The 24,435-nt window shown below is 44.0% G+C and overlaps 1 protein-coding gene across 3 annotated transcripts in view; it reads left to right on the forward strand.

The window, feature by feature from the left end:
• The window catches only part of RCC1L (RCC1 like), a 50,929-nt gene extending 47,887 nt beyond the window's left edge, over nucleotides 1–3,042 (forward strand). For 2 of the 3 annotated variants that reach the window (XM_088445906.1, XM_088445908.1), the window contains exons 12-13: nucleotides 2,392–2,543; nucleotides 2,723–2,804. In XM_088445906.1, coding sequence (XP_088302032.1) covers nucleotides 2,392–2,543; nucleotides 2,723–2,726 — 156 coding nt within the window. In that variant the 3' untranslated portion in view covers nucleotides 2,727–2,804. Of the gene's footprint in view, nucleotides 1–2,391; nucleotides 2,544–2,722 lie in introns of all 3 variants that reach the window. The other variant, XM_088445909.1, reaches the window with a different exon arrangement.
• The last annotated feature ends 21,393 nt before the right edge of the window (nucleotides 3,043–24,435 follow it).

The raw sequence follows: 24,435 nt of genomic DNA on the forward strand, positions 1-24,435 counted from the left end.
CTATCAGCGGCCGCGCTACAGTCAGCGCTGCCGCTGATTGGCTCACGGGACTGCAATGCCCCGTGAGGTGCCGGCAGCGGCCATTCGGGAGCTATGTGTATGTGTGACAACACACATACACATAGCTAGTAGCATGGATCGGGTAACTCGTTTATTTATTTTTTTTAAATCCCATGGACTACTACGGAGACCAGCGCTGGATGTAGGCGAGTATGAAATCTTCCTTGCAGGGCCAAGTTGTAAGGATCTACTGGACAAGGGGACAGAAACTTCTGGTATAGGTAAGTATGTGTGAATGGGTAGGTGTATGTAATAAACTTATACTGGGCACGGTGTGTGAGTTTTGTCTTTTTTTAACTATTTATTTTACAGTGAAATTACAGGTGCCGCATGTCTGCTGGCACTTGTAGTTCCACAAGTGCAAAATGGCAGGCATGCTGGCACTTGTAGTTCCACTGTAAAGTACAATAGTTTTACATTATTTGGCCCCTCTATTACCCCCATACCCACTGCTCCAGGGGTATGGGGATGAGCCCCAGGCCTCAGCGTAAGCCTGTGGTGCTCGGGAGAGGGGGAACCCTTTTTTGGGGGGTCCCAGACTCCCCCGAGATCACCGGCTTGCGTGATCACCGGGTTACCCATAGTGATCCCCAATGTCTGGACATCTTTAGGGGGGTCCCAGGCATATTTCCCGAAAATTCCCGTTTTTTTCTTTAAATGAGGTCAAGGGGCATTTTTAATAAAACAGGGATAATTTTTCAAATCACTATAGCAAGTGAAAAAAATGCAGAATAGGGGTTTGGGGGTGTAGGCTTATAAAAAATAGCCTGTAGTTTTGGGAATGTCCCCTTAAAAGGAAATGTTAAAAAAAAAATGTCCACAAAAAAATCGGGACACCATTAAAAACAAAAAACAAAAAAAATTTGGGGGGGTTAAAAAAAAAAAAAAAAAAATTTGGGGGGGTTAAAAAAAAAAAAAAAAAAAAATTTAACAAAATTACCAAACTAACGAAATTATTTCTGGTGGGGTCCCCAAGTATGGGGCAGGTGTTTTATTCATTGCGCAAAGTAGCGGCAGGTGCACAAATGCAGAATTTTTAAAAACTTACTTTAGGGACATCAAAATATCCTAGTACCCATTTTCATGTACCCCAAATTTGATGGGACCACTTAAAAAAACGAAAAAAATAACCTAAGTGCTCTTCTGCAACACTTCTTCAATGTCGGGAAAAAAACACCTGCTGCGGCTATTTAAATCCCCGACTTTCATTTAAAGGCTAAAACGGGGGTACCCATAGTGATCCCCCATGTTTTTACAACTTTAGGGGGGTCTTACAAATTTTTTATGGAAAAAATCGTAACTTTACGCAAATACAACTTCGGAGGTTCCCGTTTTCGATAATTTTATATTGAATACGGGGATAAGCGGGAGCTCGCACCAGACTTAACGTAGAAAAAAAACTCCGATATGAAACGATAACTTCGGCAGTGAAGTTAACGTTTCATATTGAATACCCCTCTTAGTGTTCTCTTTATAAAGTTGAAATGTAGTGAAATGCATAATATAGGGAGTTGGAAATGGATGAGGGACACAATTCCCTCTCTTGATTAATCCGAATCAGGAGGGGAAACCAAGAAATATATATTTTTTTTCTGAAATCCATTGTCTTTATATAACTTGAAAGAAAACCAGTCAAGTACATGATTAAAAACAATACCGAATAGAAAGGGAATTAATAGTATAGCATATATATAATAATAAGGTACATGGTATGCTGATCTGGTCACAGCCATATTTTATCACCAGCATACAGGGTAATCCATGGCATGTCACACTTCTCCATAGACATATTAGTTTGGTGTATGAAACTGGTTTAATATTGGGTTGTGTTTCTCTGTTCCTGTACCAGTTTTTAAGGATCTCTGCTTTACTACGAACGCTGCTGCCAGGGAAACCTTGATCATTCCACAATCTAGCTGTCTTTGTCTTCCTGCTTACCTCCGTTCCCATCCTCAGATCAGCACACTGCCCTTGTCACATGTAGCCCTGGCTTCACTAACCTAATCCCACAAATAGACAGGTCACAGCATCCCACCAAGATGAGCTACAGGTTCTTCTCATTCACTTCAATACTGTAAATACACAGATGTGCAGGAAATGAAGAATGAATACACTAGATGCTGTGGCTTTTATTAAATGCAACTAATACCCTCAAGGTAGGGGATGAAGTGCTATTATGTAAGTAAATTGCTAAACTATAAGTTATATATAGATAAAGAGCATGATAAAATTAATTACCTGATACACATAATCCAGCTGTATGACCGTACATGCTAAGCCTATAATACACATAAAATAGTATCCTAACTGTGGTCCTTGCATCTTTTCCAGCTGTCGCAGGGTCTATTCACCATGTTTTCCATATTGACCTGTGAGGTCATCTTCTGGTGGCTGTCACTCACTGAAGTTGTATTGGCATTGAGAGTTGTAGGAGAAATTACATGTTTTCTATATTTGGTCTTTTGCTTTCTGGACTCTGCTTGGTACGCTGCTTTTTATGCTACTTATCTTTTTGTACTTGAGACATGAAAACAAATATATTTGAATTTATTAACTGTAATATTGATGGATCTGTACTTTCTACATCAGGTATTAGTTGAAGCTACAAATGTCCTAAAATGCTGCTGATGATTGTATTTTAGAACTCTGTACTTTTCCTTAGGTGACTGTTCCTGGAGAAGTGGTGGAAGTTGCATGTGGTGTCGACCACATGATGGCACTGGTGAAATCAATTACTTGAGTAGAAGAAAAACATTTGCAGGGTACACTGTTCTATATTGTACTGTGTTGGCATGCTAACTGGGAATGAGAGATTTCATATGATGCTCATCACGACAGACCAATGCAACTTGTTTGTTGTAAATGGGAATCTTCCTGGCTTGTTTGATGTAAATGAACTGTGCCTGTGGCACAAGAAATGAAGTACCAAACATTTCTATGAGCTGCATCTTTTATAATGTATTAAACAATACTGACCATGAATTGATGTTTATGATCCAGTGATTCATATGAAAAAAGGTGAGGGAAACTGCATTTTACACAAAGTATCAGAATACTGTACCCATGTGCCACTATAACAGGAGTAATTTATAACCCTTGCTTGTGTGAAATGTAGGTTGGCTTATTGTGGGAGAATAAAGGATAAAATGGGTATCTATGTACGTTTGAGGTGTGTGTGTGTGTGTGTGGTCTGATTTGAAGTATGTTAAATTAAGATTTGTGACCAGCTTAGTGCCAAACTGTAAGTAAAATTAGACCCCTTAGGAGAATTTGGTCCCCACAATCGTATCTCAGTTGAGTTTGTATATAATTATGGTGCTTTTAAGACCCTTTCAAATGCACTAACCGCTTTGGTAAATCTACTCAGGTGGCTAAATTTGAAATAAAAAAAAAAAAAAAAGCTACAAAGTATATATGTTCAGTAGCGTGACGTGGTCCAGTTGGATCCTGGCCAGGTTTTAAACCTGGCCAGGATCCAACTGGACACCTCGTGTTGGTTTCATCCCATTCGGTGCAGAGGTGTCCGAATGCATAACTGGACACACACACACACACACACTCACACTCACACACACTCACACACCCAATAAACTCAAATTACTGAACTGATTTTGGTCGTGTTTTCACTTAAATGTTCCCTGAGATCTTCCAAGTAACATAGGCTACACACAAACACACACCAATCCTTTCTCCTCATCAGGAAGCCATTACAGAGATAACTTACTGGGCTTCTTCCAGCTGCAGCTCTTTGTGTAGGCGGGGGGGGGGGGGGGGGGGCGTGGAGCTTATGTGGCTATATCTGCATCCATGTCCCAAGAGCCAACTCCGCCCAAACCCTGGCCACTGTGTAAGTCTTAGACCTGTGCTAAAAGTTTTAACTGCAATTCTGAGAGTATTCACGTTCTCTGGATGCAGCCTCACCCAGCCCTGTAAACTGACTATCCCATACACCACCACCACATTGACATGACAGAATGTTCCATTTTGTAGGTTCCTGGGCCACTTCTCCCTTGGCCCCCACTCCAGCCCACGGTGATGAGATCCCAGGAAACAAATGGTGCACAGCTGTCGGTGGTGGTTTCCAGTTCGGCCCGGAAACGGCTGGGGCCCGACACAGACTGGCAACTATGCTGAGGAAGGATGTTTAGCGTAGCCCGATCCAGTTTGAGATCCATCGGGAGTATTGGAGCTACGTTTTGAACCAACATAGCTTCCAGGGGCAGCGGAAACTGTGGGGTGTCTGTGGCAATATGTAGCAACCATAGGCGGTTCATGCATGTGTCCAGTGGGAGTAGTGAGGAAGGGGTGGTGGGGATGAGATGCTGTGTCAGGAGGGCGCATGCATGGGGTTTTATTGCCTGGTGTGATTTGGTGTGCTGTGCAAATGGGGAATGGCAATTTGCATGGAAGAACAGTGGGCAGTAGATGAGGAAGAGTAGTGTGTGACAGGGAGTGCATGTCAGGAGCACAGTGTGTACTGGGTGCATATGGATGTTCTGGGGGCGTTGTTGACAATGGGCCTGACTCAGCAAGGATCTCTATTCTGCAAGACCGCATGCACCGCAGTTGCTAATATTAGCGGTGAAATGCAATCACAGTCTAACATGAGAGTGCCCACTTCCGTATACTTGGGCAACATAGCAAAATAATCAGTAACATCGAACCCTTACGCACAGTTAAGGCAGGTCAGAACTCGCTCAAGAATTGCTAACTTAAGAGCACGTTATAAGCCCTCATGCTGCATATGGTATTGCAACGGACAAGTTATGCATGCCCCTGCAACGCACTGGCAAGTCTGCAGTCGCCCGACCCCCCCCCACGTCACTACCCACAAACTGCACTTCCTGTCAATCTATGTGCTCTGGGTCTGCGTAGCCTCTGCAAACTCATTTACGTTCGCAATTGCTAATTTGCGCACTGCGATGTATGCACAATGCAAATTAATCGACCGATTGCATGTATCTTGGCTACTGGGATCCTTGCTGAATCAGGCCCAATGGTGGAATGTGAGGAGTAGAAACTGGCATTTAATGGGGAGGGTCTGGGGCAGGGGGATGCGGTGGAGGAGAAAGATGCAGCACAGGTAGCAGTGTGAAGGGAGAGGCGTGGTGGGTATGTGGGATACTGTTGGTACTTTGGCAGGGAGTGATGAGAACGTGGTGGCTATGAGCTGAGTATGTACAAGGGGTGCTTAGGATAATGACTGAGAGGGTCGTACAATTGTGGGTGTAATGGGCATGGGGCATTAATGGCTAAATGTGACTGACTGTGAGACTGTTCAGAAGGAAGAACCACATGTACCATACATGGCTGAAATGTGTAATTTAAGGGGTATTCGGGTGGGAGACTACAAGGTCTCTCTTAATAGGCAGCCAAGAGTGGTTTTATGGAGTCTGTATGGAGGAATGCCTGACAGATGTGTGTGCTACTGTCTGATATGGGTGATAAGGGGTCAGTAGATTAAGGACACCCAGGGAGCGATCAGGAGTGCCCAGGGTGCTGTTTCCTTGTCACTGAATAAAATTAATAATCACTCAGCAATAGTGGGTAGGCACTGATAGTATTCGTTAAAGTCAAATTGATGATAAGCTTAATGGATGAAACTGCATAATAATATTGAGTCTGCCTGTAAAGGCCGGTACACTCTAGGTCAGTGTTGGCTATCCTTGACACTCCAGCTGTTGTGGAACTATATATCCCAGCATGCCCTGCCACAGTTTTAGCATGCCCTAATAGCAAAACTGTAGCAGTGCATGCTGGGTTATGTAGTTCCATAACAGCTGGAGTGTCAAGGTTAGCCAACACTGCTCTAGGTACTGACAGGACCCAGTAGGATGCCAGCATCGGCAAGTGTGTACACATTTGCTGATGCTGGGAGCTACGGAGCAAAAGCGGGAGCCATGCTGCATTTGGCCGCATGGCCCCCACTGACTATATCGCCTGCCGGACCTGCATGCGGGAGCACGCAACGTCGGCGACATAGCCGGTACACACTGGCATATTGTCCACACGATGTGGACAATATGTACCCGGCATAAAAGTGAGCAGTTTTTTGAGGTTTTTTTTTTTTTGTAAAGGCGCATACATGAAACAATGTTTTCAAATGTCAGATGAAATGTAATAAGAAACATTGCATAACAGAGTATATACTGTATATGAGTTAAGGTTTCTGAGCAGGGATAGGTTCTGCAAAAAAAAAAAATGTGAAAGGACAAAACACAAAACTACACAGCATTCTTAAAGTGTGATATAGGATGCCCAAGATCAGCAAGTCCTATACTGATGATATGCTTGTGACCAATCAATTGGAGGGCCGCCTTTTATTCTAGTGATGAAGATAAAGAGTGCAGAGTCTCGTTAGAAAGAAATCCAGGCATGATTGACTTTCATATCTTGGTCTTGGTCTTTGTGTCAATTTTGCCATTATGATTGAAAGTGAAATGGAAGAGGAAACCTCAACGATATTTCACCTTGTGGTTTTGTAGAACTTTTGTGACCGATAGACCTGGAAAAAATAAAAGCTGTGACCTAAGTCCTAGAGAATTAAGATTCACACCCTTTTTATAGGGTGTCTGAAACATTTATAAGCACCACGAGTATTTGCTATGTTATATAGTATTATTGGAGGTGGATCTCTACATGCCAGGAAGGTTGATGAGAAGGTGGTTTGGGATGCAGTGTCTGTCTGAGAGTGATTTAAGAGCATATTCTCTGCAGGGGTCTCTAGAAGAAGTCCAGCAAAATAGGCCATCCAAGTAGTTAAATAAGTAATCCGGTTAAGGCACATATCTGATCTAAAGATTGTTCCGCCAAGAACTATTTTACAAGGTCATGTGTAAGCACTTATCTTGGTGACTTCTTGAACCATAATTGCAATTAAGCTCTTGGACAGCGACATTGACTTCCATTTGGAAAACAGATGTTATATCAATGAATTAGTTAGAATCTTGAGATACTTTGGTTCACTGAGTTTTCCTGAAGTATGAGAGAATCAGATTGGGAGTGCTCTGTGGTAAGAAACAAACAAACAAACAAAAAAAAACATGCAATACAATAACATATAAAAATTATTACAAACTGTAACACATTACATAACATGCCACCAGTCTCATTAATATTGCCCATAAAGTCTGTATCAGTCCAGAGGCAGGCAAGCAAGTAGAGTTCCTGTATCTTGCCCAGGGGTGTTGGCCTGATGGCACTGTATACAACTGGTTTAGAACTTTCTGCTTGCTGGCTCCTTCTGATGGTCACTGGATCTCAATCCTGGGATAGAAATGCTTTACCCCACTCCAGTGGTTGCTTGAGTCCTCCCCCGGATAAATTCTCCCAGGATATTTCTTGAACTAAGAAAGATCAACCACTCCCTTCCAGATCAGTACACAGACTGCACCCCCTCTCCTCTTTACACTCCCTCCTCCCCTGTTGCAGCCTGGGGTATGTGGAGTGTGTTAATTGGTCGGGGAGATTGGTGTAATTGGTGATGTTGGATGGGTGTGTCAGCCTTTTACACTGGGGCCTGGGGATTGCTGATGTGTACTTCTGAGGGAAGTTCTTCCACTCCAGTGTCTGCTGGGAATCCTGCACACAATGGGGTGTATGGGATCAGATTACCTGCTTCTCCAGAGATCACATGTTTACTATTATCCTAACATACTTGTACTCCAATCTAATTATAAAGACCGGGAACTAGAATGATACCTATTAACACTTACACACACACTGAACACAGTATAACAAAATAAACCACATATTCCAAATAGAATGGATACAATCTAACTATGCAATATAATAAACCTCTAACTTTTATATTAAAGTCTCTTATGGAAACCAGGGATAAAAAGTCACTGTGCAAAACAAGGTACAGCATGGATGCGCGAAGCGAGAGCTCTCGTTTCATCGCAAAGACTAATATGTGTCCGAAATCTAGAATGAGTATACAGCGGATGAGTGATAGTGCAGTGTGACCAGTGTGGTGGGACTATAGCATGTATGTATATGTATATATTACACACACACACGTGTGTGTGTGTGTGTATTTATTACACCTAACACCATGAAACAGCGGCACTCAGGGATTTTGAAATAAAAAAACAACACACACGTAGCAGCAGTCTAAGTTGACATTTCAATGCATCAGCATTTACATCAGGACACTGATGCATTGAAACGTCGACTTAGACTGCTGCTACGTGTGTGTTGTTTTTTTATTTCAAAATCCCTGAGTGCCGCTGTTTCATGGTATGTTTCTCTCTGCTGCAAAGTAAATAAACAGAAGAGAAATCTAAATCAAATCAATATTTGGTGTGACCACCCTTTGCCTTCAAAACAGCATCAATTCTTATAGGTACACTTGAACACAGTTTTTAAAGGAACTCGCCAAATAGGTTGTTCCAAACATGTTGGAGAACTAACAGATCTCCTGTGGATGTAGGCTTGCTCAAATTCTTCTCTCTTCATGTAACTTGAGCCAGACTCGATGATGAGATCAGGGCTCGGTGGGGGCCATATCATCACTTCCAGGACTTCTTGTTCATCTTCACGATGAAGATGGTTCTTAATGACATTGGCTGTATGTTTGGGGTCGTTCTACTGCTGCTGAATAAATTTGGAGCCAATCATACTCCTCCCTGATGGTATTGCATGATGGATAAGTACCTGCCTGTATTTATCAGCATTGAGGACACCATTAATCCTGACCAACTCCATTTGCTGAAATGCAGCCCCAAACTTGCAAGGAAGCTCCACGCTTCACTGTTGCCTGCAGACACTCCTTATTGTAGGTTTGTTTTCTAAAACATTTTTTGCGCAATAATGAAAAGATGCAATAATTAGACATTGTATGCATACTGATATTGTACAGATACTGATTTTGGTTTTTTTTATCAAAAAAGATTCTGGGCTAACAGATTCAGTGAGCTTTCTTACAACACTGAGTTCACTTATTGTAGATTGAAATCTCCAGGGATGTGTATGGCAACAAGTGAAAGGTAAATTACATTGAACAATCAATGACTACTTTCCTAAAACATTTGCCCCTCTTTATCTCTATGCATTGGAGATGTCCAAACTGGTAATCGCTCTATAGTTCCCCCACTTCCTCCTACCTCCATACATAAATAAAAAGAAATCTGCCCTATTTAGGGATGCTTAAACATATTATGTCAAAAATGAGATATTACTATAGAAAAATATTACATTATTGAGGACACAAAGTGTTGCCCCTCAACCTTCTATTGCCTTAGTCTCAAGTTTACGTGAGCAATACACAAATCTGGGCCATATTACTCCCATGTTTAACAGAAGCTTTGTTCAAAAATGATGGCTTGCTAATTTACATCTTCCACATTTAATACATAAAATACATCAATGTAAAAAAAAATTCTGGTAAATTGATTATGATGTACTAGCGTCTATTTAATTCTTACTCATTTTGTAACGAGGAATTAAGTACATGCAATTTCTTGTAGAAATGCAACACTAAAATGCATTAATTAAGCTCATATTGTTTTCAGAACATTTAGGGAAAAATAAAGCAAATATTTGCTGTTTGTGAACCTTATACCCACTGAGTGTCCATATGATTATGACCACCAGGCAATTTTATGCAAAGTAGTTATTCCACAGATAATACTGATGTAGGTTATCTAAATCTGTAACTGAAAGACAAAGGTATGCAGAGACTAAGTGTATCACTCATGAAATAATGAGTAAACAACGTGATTTGACAGACTTTAAACATGAAATAATTCTTGGCCATCGCAGCAGGTGTGAGTGTTAAACAATTCAACAGTTCAGCTGATTTGCTGAGGATGGCAGTTAAAGTATACACAGAGTGGACCAGCAAACGAAACAACTTGGTCAGATTGCAAGGACTGTGATCGTCAAAGGCTACTGGATGCTCAAGTGAGACTGAGAGTAGGCAGAATTGTTCAGTCCCAAAGACTGTCAACAGTTTCCTTTCTATAAATACTTTACTCATTTGAGGTCAAGAAAAATTGATTTGAGTTGTGGCCTGGCAGCCATTGTAGACAGCTACATTGTTGTGGAGCTCCGGTCCTGTCTGCAGTTTAGGTGCCCTTCTGTGGACCTATCGTGCCTTCAACAACCCCTACCCGGTGCCTCTAGCTACCCTGTAGCTGAGGAGTTCAGCTGTTTGGTCTGCCAATACGATCCTGCCTCCCGGACCTGCTTCCGCCCCAGAGGCCTACCTGCCTGTCTCCAGTTGACCAGCGTTTACACCCGGCCTTCCCTGGTGCTGATCCACTGTCACATCGTGGGTGCCTCTTCCCTGGGTTGTGGCACCACCTGCCTCAACATGTGCTGACACCGAGAGCTCCCATCCTCTGTTACAGTGACACTTGGAGGGTCTGGCGGGACCACCCTCTCCTGGAGTCTCCTGAGGATCTTGACACTGCACAGTGGTGTACCTCACACAAGCATCATCCGAGCAGTGCTGCACCAAATCCACACTGCCTGCACAGCACCTGGACAGGAGCTGCAGCACCACACCAGTCACTGAAGATCTTGGATCCTGGACCTGAGTGAGTCTACTGGTGCACACTACTTACTCTTCCCTCTGTTGTAGAGACAGCTGTGAAGAACTGTACCTTACTCCCAATCTTTACACTCCCCTGATATGCTCCTACAACCAGACCTCCTTCTCATACTTCAGTGCTCATAATATTTAGATTTTGTTTCCTACTACATCTATAGGTCATTGGGACTCACTATATTGTCCTCTGTGTACCACCAGCAGCATCTAGTGGAGATTCTGGCAATTGCAGTGAATATACAGATTCCACTATTAAATCTCAATACCCATCTAAAGACTTCATTGGGGGTTTTTGGCCCTGATCACAAATGCCCACCATATTCCTCTCCATCCCAGGGTGATGCTCTACCTCTTTGGACGATGACAACCTAGATAGCCAGCCCTGGGGGTAAACTGCTACTCATATCACTTCCATTATAAGTACTCTTGATATATCTGCCACTACACGTACCATGCTCTGTCATTACCCTATGCCGCCATGGTCAATGATAGAGAGGTCTTTCCTATGAGCAGATTTTCTGTCTAAAGACTCCTCTTCACAATCCGACTTGAGACCTTTTCCTCACCTCATATTCCGGTCAGAGTGACCCAACTATGGCTGCTCAAAACTCCTTTTCCCGTTCTGACTCCTCTTCAGACTCTTCCTAGAAAGGGTATCAAAAACCCTTCAAACCCTCCAGCATTGGGAATGAAATAAAATAAATTCCTGCCTATGTTAAAACACTCTGCCAAAAAAGGATATACAAGAATGTTCTTAATGGGCTCTGGTTTTTGAGCTACACTACAGCCATGGCCAAAAGTTTTGAGAATGAGTATTGATTTTCATATGGTCTCAGTAAGCATCCTGAGACCATTCATGTGTGGGGTTGCTTCTCAGCCAAGGGAGTGGGCTCACTCATAATTATGCCTAAGAACACAGTCATGAATAAAGAATGGTATCAAAACATCCTCCAAGAGCAACTTCTCCCAACCATCCTAGAACAGTTTGGTGACGAACAATGCCTTTTCCAGCATGATGGAAAAAGTGATCACTTAAGTGGCTCAGGGAATAAAACATCAAAATTTTGTGTCCCTGGCCAGGAAACTCCCCAGACCTTAATCCCCTTTGAGAGTTGTGGTCAATCCTCAAGAGGCAGGTGGACAAACAACCCACAAATTCTGACAAACTCCAAGCATTGATTAGGCAAGAATGGGTGGTCATCAGTCAGTATGTGGCCCAGAAATTGATTGACAGCATACCAGGGCAAATTGCAGAGGTCTTGAAAAAGAAGGGTCAACACTGCAAATGTTGACTCTGCATAAACTAAATTTAATTGTCATTAAAAGCCTTTGAGAGTTATGAAATTCTTGTAATTTTACTTCAGTATACCATAGTAACATCTGACAAAAAGGTCTAAAAACACTGAAACGGCAAACTTTGTGAAAACCAATACTTGTGTCATTTTCAAAACTTTTGGCCATGGCTGTACTTTCTGACTATATTACTGAAGTGTATATATAGCCAGTGAAAAGCAATTTCAAAATCTGATATTTTCATGATACAACATAAATAACATCTGTTTCTATTCAATCAATCACAAATAACACAAAACAACAACTGAAAGTACTATCTCAAATAGTGACGTTTTCATGAGAGCACTTCTCTTTGCTTGCCACTTGTACTCCTCTTCTGGGGCATGTCTTGTCTCGGTCCAACAGTAGTCAGCAAGCATAGAAGCATTCCACCTACACTGATATCTTTGTTCCATTGCCAAAATGTCTTAGTATTATTACTCATCATGTTCGTCACTTACTGCACTGCAGTTGTCAGCGAAAAAGTCCAGATGAGAGTCAAGAAAGTGGATTTTGAGTGGCATGTTGCAGCCTAATTGATACTTTTATAGAAGGTTGTTCAGTCTCAATATAATTTCCAGCTCTTCTGTTACCCAACAATACCTTTTTAAAGGCTCCCCAAGCCGCTTTCTCATTAACCTGGAGGACTCTTTTCATCCTGCTGGTGGGTAAGCTCATAACTTTGGGCAAATTTATGCCGAAAACTAACATATTATGCATAATTATTAATGGTTGCATGGTGCATCTGAATTCTCCAAACAAAACATGGCCTACAATGACTCAGCATTCTGTGTTCAGGTTTGCCAACCTAATATATTCTCTAGATTCCAAAATACCCCTACTTAATCATAAATGGGCTATATCTTGGAACCAAGAGATAAGAGTTTTAAATGTCATATTTGTTCTATACATGCTGAAATCAATTTGAAGAAACTATTTACATGTCAGAAACATTTTCACTGTTGCAGAGTGTAATCTGAACCAGGGACCAATTCAGATAACATCTCAATGAACAGTGCGCTGCACATCGTATGGGCTAAAGAAGCAGAAGTCCTGTCCGTACTCCATTGCTATCTAATGCCTCCACTTTGCTTAGTAACACACCAATTGGATAGTAAATGATGGTAAACGGATCATGTGGTCTGACAAATCACGTTTTTAACTACACCATGCTGATGGTAGGGTGAGATTATGGAGACAACAGCACAAAATCATGGATCCTTCTGAATCCGCAACCATGGAACAAAAAGGACCTGGAAGATGCAGTTCATTGAATTTGGGCCAATATGCCCCACAAAACATATCTATAGTTATTATAATCCATTCCTAGTAGACAACATTAAGTCCACAAATGGCAACTAGACAGGAGGATATTGTACACTATGTAGACAAAAGTGATTGGACACTGACAGTAAAAAGATCAACAAGATTTTATTGACATCAGTACTTTGTAGGCCCACCACGTGCAGTGATTACTGCAGACACCCTTCTTGGCAAACTGTCCTCAAGTTCAACAGCAGGCAGTATGTTTTGCAATTCAGTATAGTGACCAACTGTGACACTGAAGAAGGTCAAGTAGGCCTAGAATGCACCCATCGCTTCAATTCGTCCCAGAGTTCTCAATGGGCTTAAGATCTGGACTCCGAGTTGGCCAGTCCATCCAGAACACTGAATTTTCTGTATACCTGTCAAGCGTCACCCTGGATACATGACATGTGGCATAGTCAATCTGATAAAAACATTTGTTGTTTCCGTAGAACTGCAAGTGCATAGGACTCCCTACAAAGTGTTCTTGTCGAAACCGCCACATTAGTGGCCATTTGGAACTTGTGTGCAATGGTATGCATTTCGCTTGCACGGGAGTTATCCAATCACTTTTGACTACATACTAGTATAGGTTCAAAAAGCAAGTCTTTAAAGCTTTCCCAAATTGCAAAAAAGACTTGATCTGCCTTTTTTTTTAAGCAAAGAAGATGAGATCCAGTCCAACCTTAAAACAAGATAAGTTTTTTTTTTTTATCTGTAAAGAGCAAGAAGGGATGGGCAAGGTCTAGGCCCATATTACAATTATGAGAAAAACCCAGAGCAGCCAAGAGCAATTTTATTACATACATATGTGGCAGATGGCAAGATACCCAGTGTTGCCAACTTAGGGGGCAGCAAAAAATATTCTAGGTGAGTAATAGCAAATCACTAGACGTAAGTCCAGAACTGCTTGATAAGATAACAAAACCATAGACAATGTTTTAGGTCATCTCAAGGGGATCCCCACTTAGGACAAGAATGGTTGCCAATCGACTTGATTTGGAAATGACCATACAGGGACAAATATGCCCTATGGTGCATATTCAGAATAAATTCAACATAAGTAGTCATGGGGAGGAGAGAGCAAACACAAAGTGGAATAAGCATAGTCAATACCACCTCTCAAAAAGTTGTAATGTGTTGAACTAGCCAGACGGAAAGAGATGATAATTTAAAGCATTCAAGCTAGAGCAGTGTCTCCCAACTCCAGTCTTCAGGTAATCGTAACAGTGCATGTTTTCCATATCACCTCACAAAATCACAAGTGAAATAATTAGTACCAACTGTGGATCTTTTAAAATGTTTCAACTCTAGCAATATACAAATACAAAACCCACTAGCCCCAACTTAGAAAACAGTGACTATATTTGTATCCTCTGTTCAATACAGAGAATAATATATCGATACAGTAAACTCATATAAAATTACACTCGAAACCTGACTGCCTCTTCTCGCTCATTGACAATCATGTGCCAGATCTAACCTTCATTTGTATAAAATCAGACCCCAAATTTCACTGACCCAAACCCACCTTTTCCTCTGCTATTGCACTACTGTCTGGGGGCTCGCTCTGCTATCTGATTATTGCTATTTACTTACTGAGCTCTCCTAAAAACAACTTCAGTGTTCATACTGTACAGAAAAGCTGCAGCTCTCTACCTCCCTCTAATGGCAGTTAACGGGACAGAGCAATAAAGTCATCTTCCATTAATAAATCTCAATCCACATGGATGAATGGAATGAGATTGAAATGCCGGCAGGATGAAAATCCCTACATAGGCAGGTAAGTATGCTAACCTTCCTTGTCCTCCCCAACCCTCCGTTAGTGGTGCGTAACCCTAACCCCCCCTTACCGCTCCCTAAACTTAACCCTCCTGGGGGGTGCAGTGCATGTCCTCTCCTTGGGGGTGCCTACCCCTCCCCCCTAGGGGTGCCTAACCATAAACACCCCCCAAAACCTAACGCTAACCCCGCTAACTGCCCCAAACCTAACCCCCCCCCCCCCCCGCGGCTAACAGGACGGGCGCCCTGGACATACCTCATTCGGGCACACTTCGTCCTGGATTCTGGTGGCAGGATTATGATAGGCGTCAGTATTTCAATGCCTATCATAAATCCTTAGCCGGCATTCTGCTGTCGGGATTGTGACCATAACTACATCCCGGATGAATACATGGCTAAATAGCAGAGACCAGGCAAAGGGGGTGTGACAGTTAAATCCAGAGACACGAGCTAATCCCTCCATGAAAACCAGCCCCTCTTCATGCCCTGGTAGAGACGACATGAGGGTGTGAATGATCCAAACAAATTTAGTTCTACCGCCATTGTGAAGGCCATGACACAGATAAAAGAGCACAATGCTCACATAGAAGAAGCGGAACAACGCATCTCTAATGTGGAAGAAGACTTACTCTAGCTCAATATGTCATTAAAGCACATGAATCTGCTCTGGCTGTGGTACAGGAGAAACTCGAAGATTTAGAAAAACGTAACCATCTAAATAATCTCAGGATAATTGTCTTACCAGAGTCAGTTAAACAAGTGGACCTTATGGACTTGGTCTCGCTCTGGCTACCCAAAGAGCTCGGCTGCTCTCCTGAAGCGGGATTCATACCGGTGGAACGTGTTCACAGAATCGAGCCAGAAAACTCGACTGACCAACCCAGACTGCGACCGGTTATCATGAAGCTTCTCAACTATGTGGATAAAACCCGGATACTCGTGAATTTAGTCCGGTTTGCAAGATTCTATATAGCACTGGTTTACGTTTTGCCTTACTTTATCCTGCTAAACTAAGAGTGTATTACGCAGGGAAACAGCATTTCTTAGACTCTGCACAAGCTGCGAAGGCTTTTGTGGACTCGCTTCCTCAGGAATCTAGGGTAGACTGATTCAAGCGAGTATTAGTATTTGGTTTACCTGTTGATATTCATGTTTCTTATGTTAAGAATATTATTGCAACAAGGTTCTATGTTCTTTGAACTATGCATATGCATCTTTCATATAGGCCAGTCTAACAGCCTGCAGAGGACCTGTCAATAATATAATTCATTTCTTTACAGGCTACTATCCCTTTGTCCTTTCCTTTCCCTCATTCCCCCCCTCCGTATCTTAGTTTTATATATAGATGGTATGACTTTCTTCGAACCTTACACTTTGGTTCACAAAACGTTTACATTTTGTGGGACTGTATTGTGGAGTAAAACACTCATTCTGTCCATTTTTTTGGTTATGGGTACTCAGATTTCGCGCACATGTATTATTGTTTTTGTGCTTTTTTTCAATTCCCTGTACTCGCTGAGACACAGGGAATGTTACTGCACTAGAGTATTGTGTTTAGTCTACCTACGAGGACAGGAATAGGTTAATATTATGACTTAATCCCCAGGAAATACAAGAGTCCAAAAGACCATAAAGATACTTACCTGGAATGTGGAGGGCTTAAATACGCCGGTAAAACGTAGGAAGTGTTACATCATTTAAAAAAATTAAAACCTGATATAGCTGTGCGTCAACAGTCACATTGGAAATCAGGGGACCCAAATGTGTTGCGAGATAACTGGATAGGTGCCTATAAAACAGCCTCATTTGGGTCAAAAAAGAGGGGCGTCATCATTTTTCATAAATCGCTATGTCACAGAATATTAGATTCTTGAATTGATGAAGATAGTTATTCCTCAAAGTAGAGTTAGATGGGGAAGTTTTCACTATTGCCACGATGTATGCCCCTACAGCTCCCAACAGCGCTTTTTTTGCAGATATTTAAATGCTACATTATCACCCACTTTCGATAGATCAGGTTCACTCTTTGGAGGAAAAGGTGGCACCCCACATCTGCCCTTATCCTACTTGGGTAGATGACATCTAATTAAGATGATAACATTTGTAAAGGATATAAGATTCTTGGAAAGGATACCATTGATGCTTTCTGATACCGATTTAAAGGTGATAAATACAGCAATCAGTAAATTTATATGGGCTGACAAAAAACCTAGGATTTCTTTGTTCAAATTGACCCAAACAAGGGAGGGGTAAATTTACCATGCATATGTACATATGCATTAGCTGCAAATTATAGACACGCAACGGACTGGTTATGAGAAACGGACCAGTATGCTTGTACCACACTGGAGTAAGCTTGTACCACACTGGAGTCTTGAAATACTTCCTCCTAGCCTTTTGCACATGCGACCCTCAATATTCCCCACTACTATTTCCCAAAATTTACTATGAACTACCAGTGGCATAACTAGGGCAGGGCGAGCGGGGTGCTTGCCCTGGGGGCCGTGGGACCCGCCGCCCGCCCTAGTTAGCCAGTGTAGCGCCGACCGCAATGAGTGTGGTCACCACTACACATGTACACAGGACCGGCGCTAGGCTTCCAGCGCCGGTCCTGTGCTGCACACCTGAGCCCGTTCCCTCCCCCTGAGCGCTTGCCCAATAGCGCCAGGAGGCGGGCTCAGGCTGTGCATAACACACGCATCGCTGGCGGCGATGCGTGTGTCAAACAGCAGCCAATGAGAGTCAGATAGACTCTCATTGACTGCTGCAGCACCCACTGCAAGAGCCGGACTTCCGTCCGGCTCCTGCAGTGGGTAATGGGACAGACGTCATGACGTCTGTCCCATTATGCTGAGCGCGCCAGCCCGGGAGGACTGGCGGGCAGCGGCGGGAGCGGACTGGAGGAGCAGCAGCAGCAGCGTGTATTCAGGTAAGTAAGTTTTTATATATGTATTTTTAAAAACCTGGGGGCACAACGGTGGTGGCTACCACTGGGGGGACCTCTACTGGGGTGGGGGCACAATGGGGGGGGCTATTACTGGGGGCACCATTATTAGGAGGACCTCTACTGGGGGGGGGCTATTACTGGGGGCACCATTATTAGGAGGACCTCTACTGGGGGGGGGGCTATTACAGGGGGCACTTAATCGGGAGGGGGAACCTCTTCTGGGGACCACTACTTGGGGGGGGGGGACTACTACTGGGAGCATTATAAAAGGGGCCTACTGCTAGGACCACAACTGGGGGCAATAACAGGAAGGACCACTACAGGGACCACTGGATAGGGGGGGTCACTACTGGGAGCCTGCATCAGGGGGACCACTACTGGGAAACCTGCATTGGAGGAGGGGGCACTACTGCTGGGGGAACTATATCACTACATACGGGGCTTACTGCTAGGGGCACTGCGGGGACCACTACAGGGGGCACTAGATAAGGGGGATCACTACTGGGAGCCTGCATAAGGGGGACCACTACTGGGAAACCTGCATGGGGGGGACTACTGCTGGGGGCACTATATAAAAGGGCACTGCATAGGGGGGGGACTACTACTGGGGGCACTATATAAAGGGCACTGCATAAGGGGATACCACTACTGGGAGCACTGCATTGTGGGGACTGCTACTGGGGGCACTGCATAAGGGGGAACACTACATAGGGCACTGCATTTGGGGGAACCACTACTGGGGGCACTGAGTAAGGGGAACTAATTGGGGGCTGCATTTGGGGGGCCACTACTGGGGGTACTGTATAAGGGGCACTACTATGGGCCTGCATAAGAGGGACCACAACTGCATACTGGGGGTACTGTATAAGGGGTACTACTGGGGTTAAGGTGCATATGGATAGGAATGTTCAGCGTGAAAATAAAGGGGTGTGTCATGTTGACACGCCCCATTTTTAAGTGACCATGCCCATTTTTTTTCGGCGCGCGCTGGGAAAAAATGCAATGTTGGGGAGGGGCTCCGTTTTCAATTTTGCCCTGGGCTCCAAATACCCTAGTTTACGCCACTGTCAACTACTACATGTGCTGCTAGGAGAATTACCCGCTCCAGGATGAAAGTATCAACTTTCTTACCCTTGACTCATAATGTGGACTTTACTAAAAGTTTTACATCTAATATTTTTGAAACTTGGTATCATAACAGTCTCCATTTAATTTATCAATTTCTAGAACAAGACACTGTTCGAATCCTTACACTTGAACAATTAAAACAAACACACCAATATGTTCATATAACATTGTTTGTTTATTACCAGCTTCACAGCTATATTAACAGCATTTTATCCAATCTCTCAAATAGCGACAAAGAATGTAAAATAGACAGTATTTTATGGCATTGTTCTCCAATAACCTGCTCAACGTCATTTATACATACACATATTAAAAGCCAACTTGACCTGGAGATCACGGGAATGGTAAAGTTGAATGGGGAATTTTCAGATGTATCATTAGAAGATATTCTAACATCATTTTCAAAGCTAAATAAACATCTTTTATCAACATCATTTGCAGAGATGCATTATACGTTATTGTATCACTCATATATAAAACCTAAATTGCGTATTTTGATGGGTGCATCTACTGACTCTAATTGCTTTAAATGTAAACAGCCACGAGCAGACTTAGGGGGTCATTCAGACCCGCTCGTGAGCGTCAGGACGCTCGCAAGCGGGTCGATGTTCCCCACTGCGCATGCGCACGACGGAGGGAGCTCCGTCGTGCACATGCGCGAGACCCGGGGAGCGACGAGCTTCCATCGCTCCGGGTCTCGCACCAAAGGGGGCGTGCTATCGATGTTGATTGACAGCACGCCCCCTTTGGTGGGCGTGCCGGGGGCGTGCCTGCCAGACGGAGGCGTTCCCATGGGAACGCCTACCGTCTGAAGCCGGCCCCACTGACATCACTAGTGATAGAGCCAAAATCACTCCAGGGCTTGTGGCAGGGAGACCCTACCGCAGGGTCTCCGTCGCAAGTCCGATGGTCGCGATTGTCAAGACCATCGCGACCATCTTTTTGGCCGCTCGCATATGCTGTGGGTGGTCACCCACAGCATATACGAGCGGCCAGGAGGCCGCTCCATTTTCATGGAGGAGGGCCCTGATTCAGAGCGAGCGCTCTGGTCAGAGCATTCAGCTCTGAATCAGGCCCTTAATGCACTGTATGTGGTCCTGTGCAGAAGTTCAACATTTCTGGCTGTCACTACAAACTTATATAAATGATGTCCTCAAAATTCTGTTTAAAATCACCAGAGTGTGCTTTATGGGATATCCATTCCACCACGCCAAACTCTGAATTAGAGTTATGGTAGACTTACCTAGATAACTCCTTTTCTTTGAGGTCCATAGGGTCCACAAGGATACCATGGGGGATATAATGGTTGGAGAGATCCAGGCACCAAACAGTTAAAGCTTCAGCTCCAAGGATGCCTTGGGTCCTCCTCCATATATACTCTGCCCCTAGCTATAGGCCTTCAGTTTAGTTAACAAGCCTCAAAGCAGGAGAAGGAAGAGCAATCGTACACCAGAAACACACTCACACAAAATGAGGGAATCTGTGACCGAAAGAAAAAACTACCCATACAGCCAGGTGCATCAGGGTGGGTGCCCTGTGGACCTTGAAGAAAAGGAGTTATCTAGGTAAGTCTACCATAACTCTAATTTTCTTCAGGGTCCATAAGGATCCACAGGGGTACCATGGGGATGTCCTAAAGCAGTTCCCCTAGGGTGGGGAATGCTCCTGAGCAGAAAGGAGAACTCGTCACCCAAAGGAAGCATCCTGAGACGTAAAAGTATCAAAGGCATAGAACCTTAGAAAAGTGTGGACCACGTGGCTGCCTTGCACAAGTGTTCAGCAGAGGCACCACGACTAAAAGCCCACAATGGCCCTACAGACCGAGTAGAATGTGCTGTCACAGTGCTTGGGACAGGGAGATCAGCCTGTGCGTACACCTGAGAGATAGTCATGCGTAGCCATCTTGCCAGAGTCTGCTGAGTAGCTGGCCATCCTTGTTTGTGAAAACCATATAATACAGAAAGAGCATCTGATTTTCTAACAGAGTTTGTATGCGCCACATATATATGGAGAGCACGAACTACATCCAGGGAGGCTTCACCTACAGAAAAATCTGGAGCCTGAAAAGCTGGAACTACAATTTCTTCATTTACATGAAAACAAGACGCTACCCTAGGAAGGTAACCCTTCTTTGTACGAAGAACAGCTTTATCCTGGTGAAAAATCTAAATTGGAGGGACAAGAAAGCACTGCCAAATCAGAGACTCTGGGCCTGATTCAGACCCGCTCGTAAGCGTCGGCACGCATGCTCTGAGCAATGGTCGCACAGCTGCGCATGCGCAAACCAGTCATTGCGGTCGGAAATCGTGCGCTCGTAAAACACAAAGGGGCTGCTATTTTGAGTGACAGAATGTGCCGTTTGTGGGTGGTAACGGGGGAAGGTGCTTTAAAACGGGGGAGTGGTTGTGCGAACGCAGGCATGCCCAACGGTCAAAAGGGCGTTTAATGGGAGTGCATACATAGCAAAGGAGCGTCATCGATCACGTCACTTGGTTGTCTTTTAGCCTGAACTGCTCGCAGTGATTACGGGAAGTAATTCCTACCTCATGCGCTGCGAGAAGTTCAGATGCCATTCGATGTTCCCGACTAATCTAATAAAAAGAGGAGATGACGTAATTTGCGAACGGCAAAGGGGCGTCTTGAAAAAAATAGCGAGCACATTTAGCGGATGCTCGCACAGACATAGAGGCGTCCTCACACCGCAAAGAGTGAGCGCTCAATTTAAATATCCGGCCCCTTTTTGAGAGTGAGTGGCCGCAAATAGAGTCCGGATCTGAATCAGGCCCTCTGTGAGCAGAAGAGATAGCAAAAAAAAAAAAAGTGTCTTCATTGTCAACCACTTCAAATCTACAGAGTCTAGAGGTTAAAATGGGGATGCTTTTAGCCCCTTAAGAACAAAAGACAAATCCCATGGTGCTACCAGTGGAACAAAAGAAGGCTGAACTTGCAGAACTCCTTTGAAAAAAATTCTAACATCTAGTAATGAGGCAATCTTCATCTAGGACCAGACTGACAGTGCAGAAACCTCCACTCACAAAGTGGCCAAGCGGAGACTGATGTCTAACCCTGCCTGAAGAAAAGCCAGTACCCTGGAAATCCTGAACACCTTAGGATCATACTTCCTATGGGAACACCATTGACCAAAACAATGCCAAACTCTGTAAAAAAAATCGACAGAGGCAGGCTTCCGTGCCCTAAGCATCGTTTGAATTATAGAACTAGTAAAACCTTTTGGGCTTAGGATGGAAGATTCAAGCGCCACACCGACAAAGTCAGATGAGGTAAGTCCGGATGCCGGCAGGGACTTTAGCAGATCCTGCCATAGATGAAGAGGACACCTATGGACAGGTTCTGTATGTCAGTGAACCAATGACATCTGGGCTAAGCCAGAGCCACCAGTATTACTGGTCTACCTTCCTGCATAAATTTCCTTGGAAAGAGAGAAATCAGAGGAAAGAGATATGCCAGCTTGAAGTCCCATCTTACTGCCAGTGCCATCTTACTGCCATCTTCCCTGAAAGGTGTGATGACCTGTCACTGCCCATCCATCCGCGAAGACTGGTATCTGTCGTGAGAAGCACCCAATTTGGAATCTCAGCCACCACAGGAGAAAGTGACGAACCTCTGGAGTGAGAATGATCCTCTGAGACCTTATTAGATGATAATGTCTGTTCCACTTGGAGAGAATCAAGTTTTGCAGAGGCCTGGAATGGAACTGAGCTTACCCCATCCCAGGACCTGCATTGGTAGCAGAATGGATACCCTTCACTTGCGTATTCGCAATGACAGTGCCACAATCTTGTCCACTGGCAGAAACACCGTTTGTGCCGAGAATCCAGCAACGCTCCCAGATGTACCATCTGCGGTGTTGGAGAAAGTGACGATTTCTTCCAATTGATTATCCAGCTGTGCTTTTGTAGGCAGACTATGGTCCGTTGAAAATGGCTTTGTAAAACAACCGGAGTCTGTGCCAATATCAGAAGGTCATCCAGATAGGGCAGAACTCTGACTCCCTGAAGCCTGAGATAGGCCGTTATGACTGCCATTATATTGGTAAATACCCGGGGAGCCATAGATAGGCCAAAGGGCAGAGCCTGAAATTGGTAATGCTGCTGAAGGACAGCAAACTGTAAAAATTGATGGTGGGATGGTATAATAGGAACATATAGGATATGCATCCTGAATTTCCAGGGAAACCATGTAATCCCTTGGCTACATTGCTAAAATAATTGACCGGAGAGTTTGTAGCCAAAACTTGGGTACATGGATAAACTTCTTGAGGGTTTTTAGATTTAATATAGGGCAATAAGCCCTATTCGGTTTCTGTTCCAGAAATAGATTGGAATAACAACCCTGTCCCTGTTGCGACACCGGAACTGGGATTATTACCCCCGCCTGCAGCAGGGAGTGAATGGCTTCCTGAAAGGCCTTGAACGCATCGGAGGATCTGTGCATAAGAACTTCTTGGGAGGATGCCTCCTGAAAGCGTGGGCACACCCCTGAGAGACCACTTCTCGGACCCAGGCATCTGTTGTTTGATGCCAATAATCCGCAAACTGAAGAAGTTGGCCTCCCACCATGGGATCCTCCATCAGGAGGCCTGCCCACTAGGCCAAAGGTTTGTCATCCAGTTTAGAAGCTGGACGCCTTGGTGGGCCAGACCTCTTAATTTGTCGCCTTGTTGTCTTGCAAAAACTAGTCAACCTAGAGGAAGACTGTTCCCTTGCTCGTCGCTGAGGACAGAAGGACCGAAAATAAACCTGCTTAGACTTTAGAGTCATCGTAGATGGCTGACCCGATTATTTAGAAGCTGCCAGAGTACCTGTAATTTTATCCAACTCTGCTCCAAAAAGTACCTTTCCATAGAAAGGTAAAGCTGGCCACACACAGAGATATTTTACCCGATCTAGATGATTCCGACACATTGGAACGACAGATCGTGTAAAATTTGGCACTGTGAAAGTCTGGATGCAGGAGAGATCGTTTGAAGATTGGACACCAAATTGTGTGGAGATCTTGTGCAGTGCTGCCGGGGAGAGTTTCAAGGGAAATCGTACACAAATCGTACACATCGGCTGATCGTGTGCAGATTGCCATGTGTGTGGCCACCTTAAGACTTCTAGCACCCTCTTTGAACCTGAATCAGCTTTCCAGGATCTTAACCAAGCCCTGCCACTATTGAAGCTGCGGATGCTTTAGAAGCTAAAATTCCAGCATATACAGTAGCTCCTTCCAGTTAGGAAGCCGCTTCCCGTATGTGGGAGATATACATCCTCTGTTCTCTGGTAGCATCTGGTAGAGAGTCTTCCAATGCCCCCATCCATTG

This window comes from Taudactylus pleione, unplaced genomic scaffold (genome assembly GCF_031769625.1).
Source record: "Taudactylus pleione unplaced genomic scaffold, aTauple2 ptg000391l, whole genome shotgun sequence".
Taxonomy (NCBI): Eukaryota; Metazoa; Chordata; class Amphibia; order Anura; family Myobatrachidae; genus Taudactylus; species Taudactylus pleione.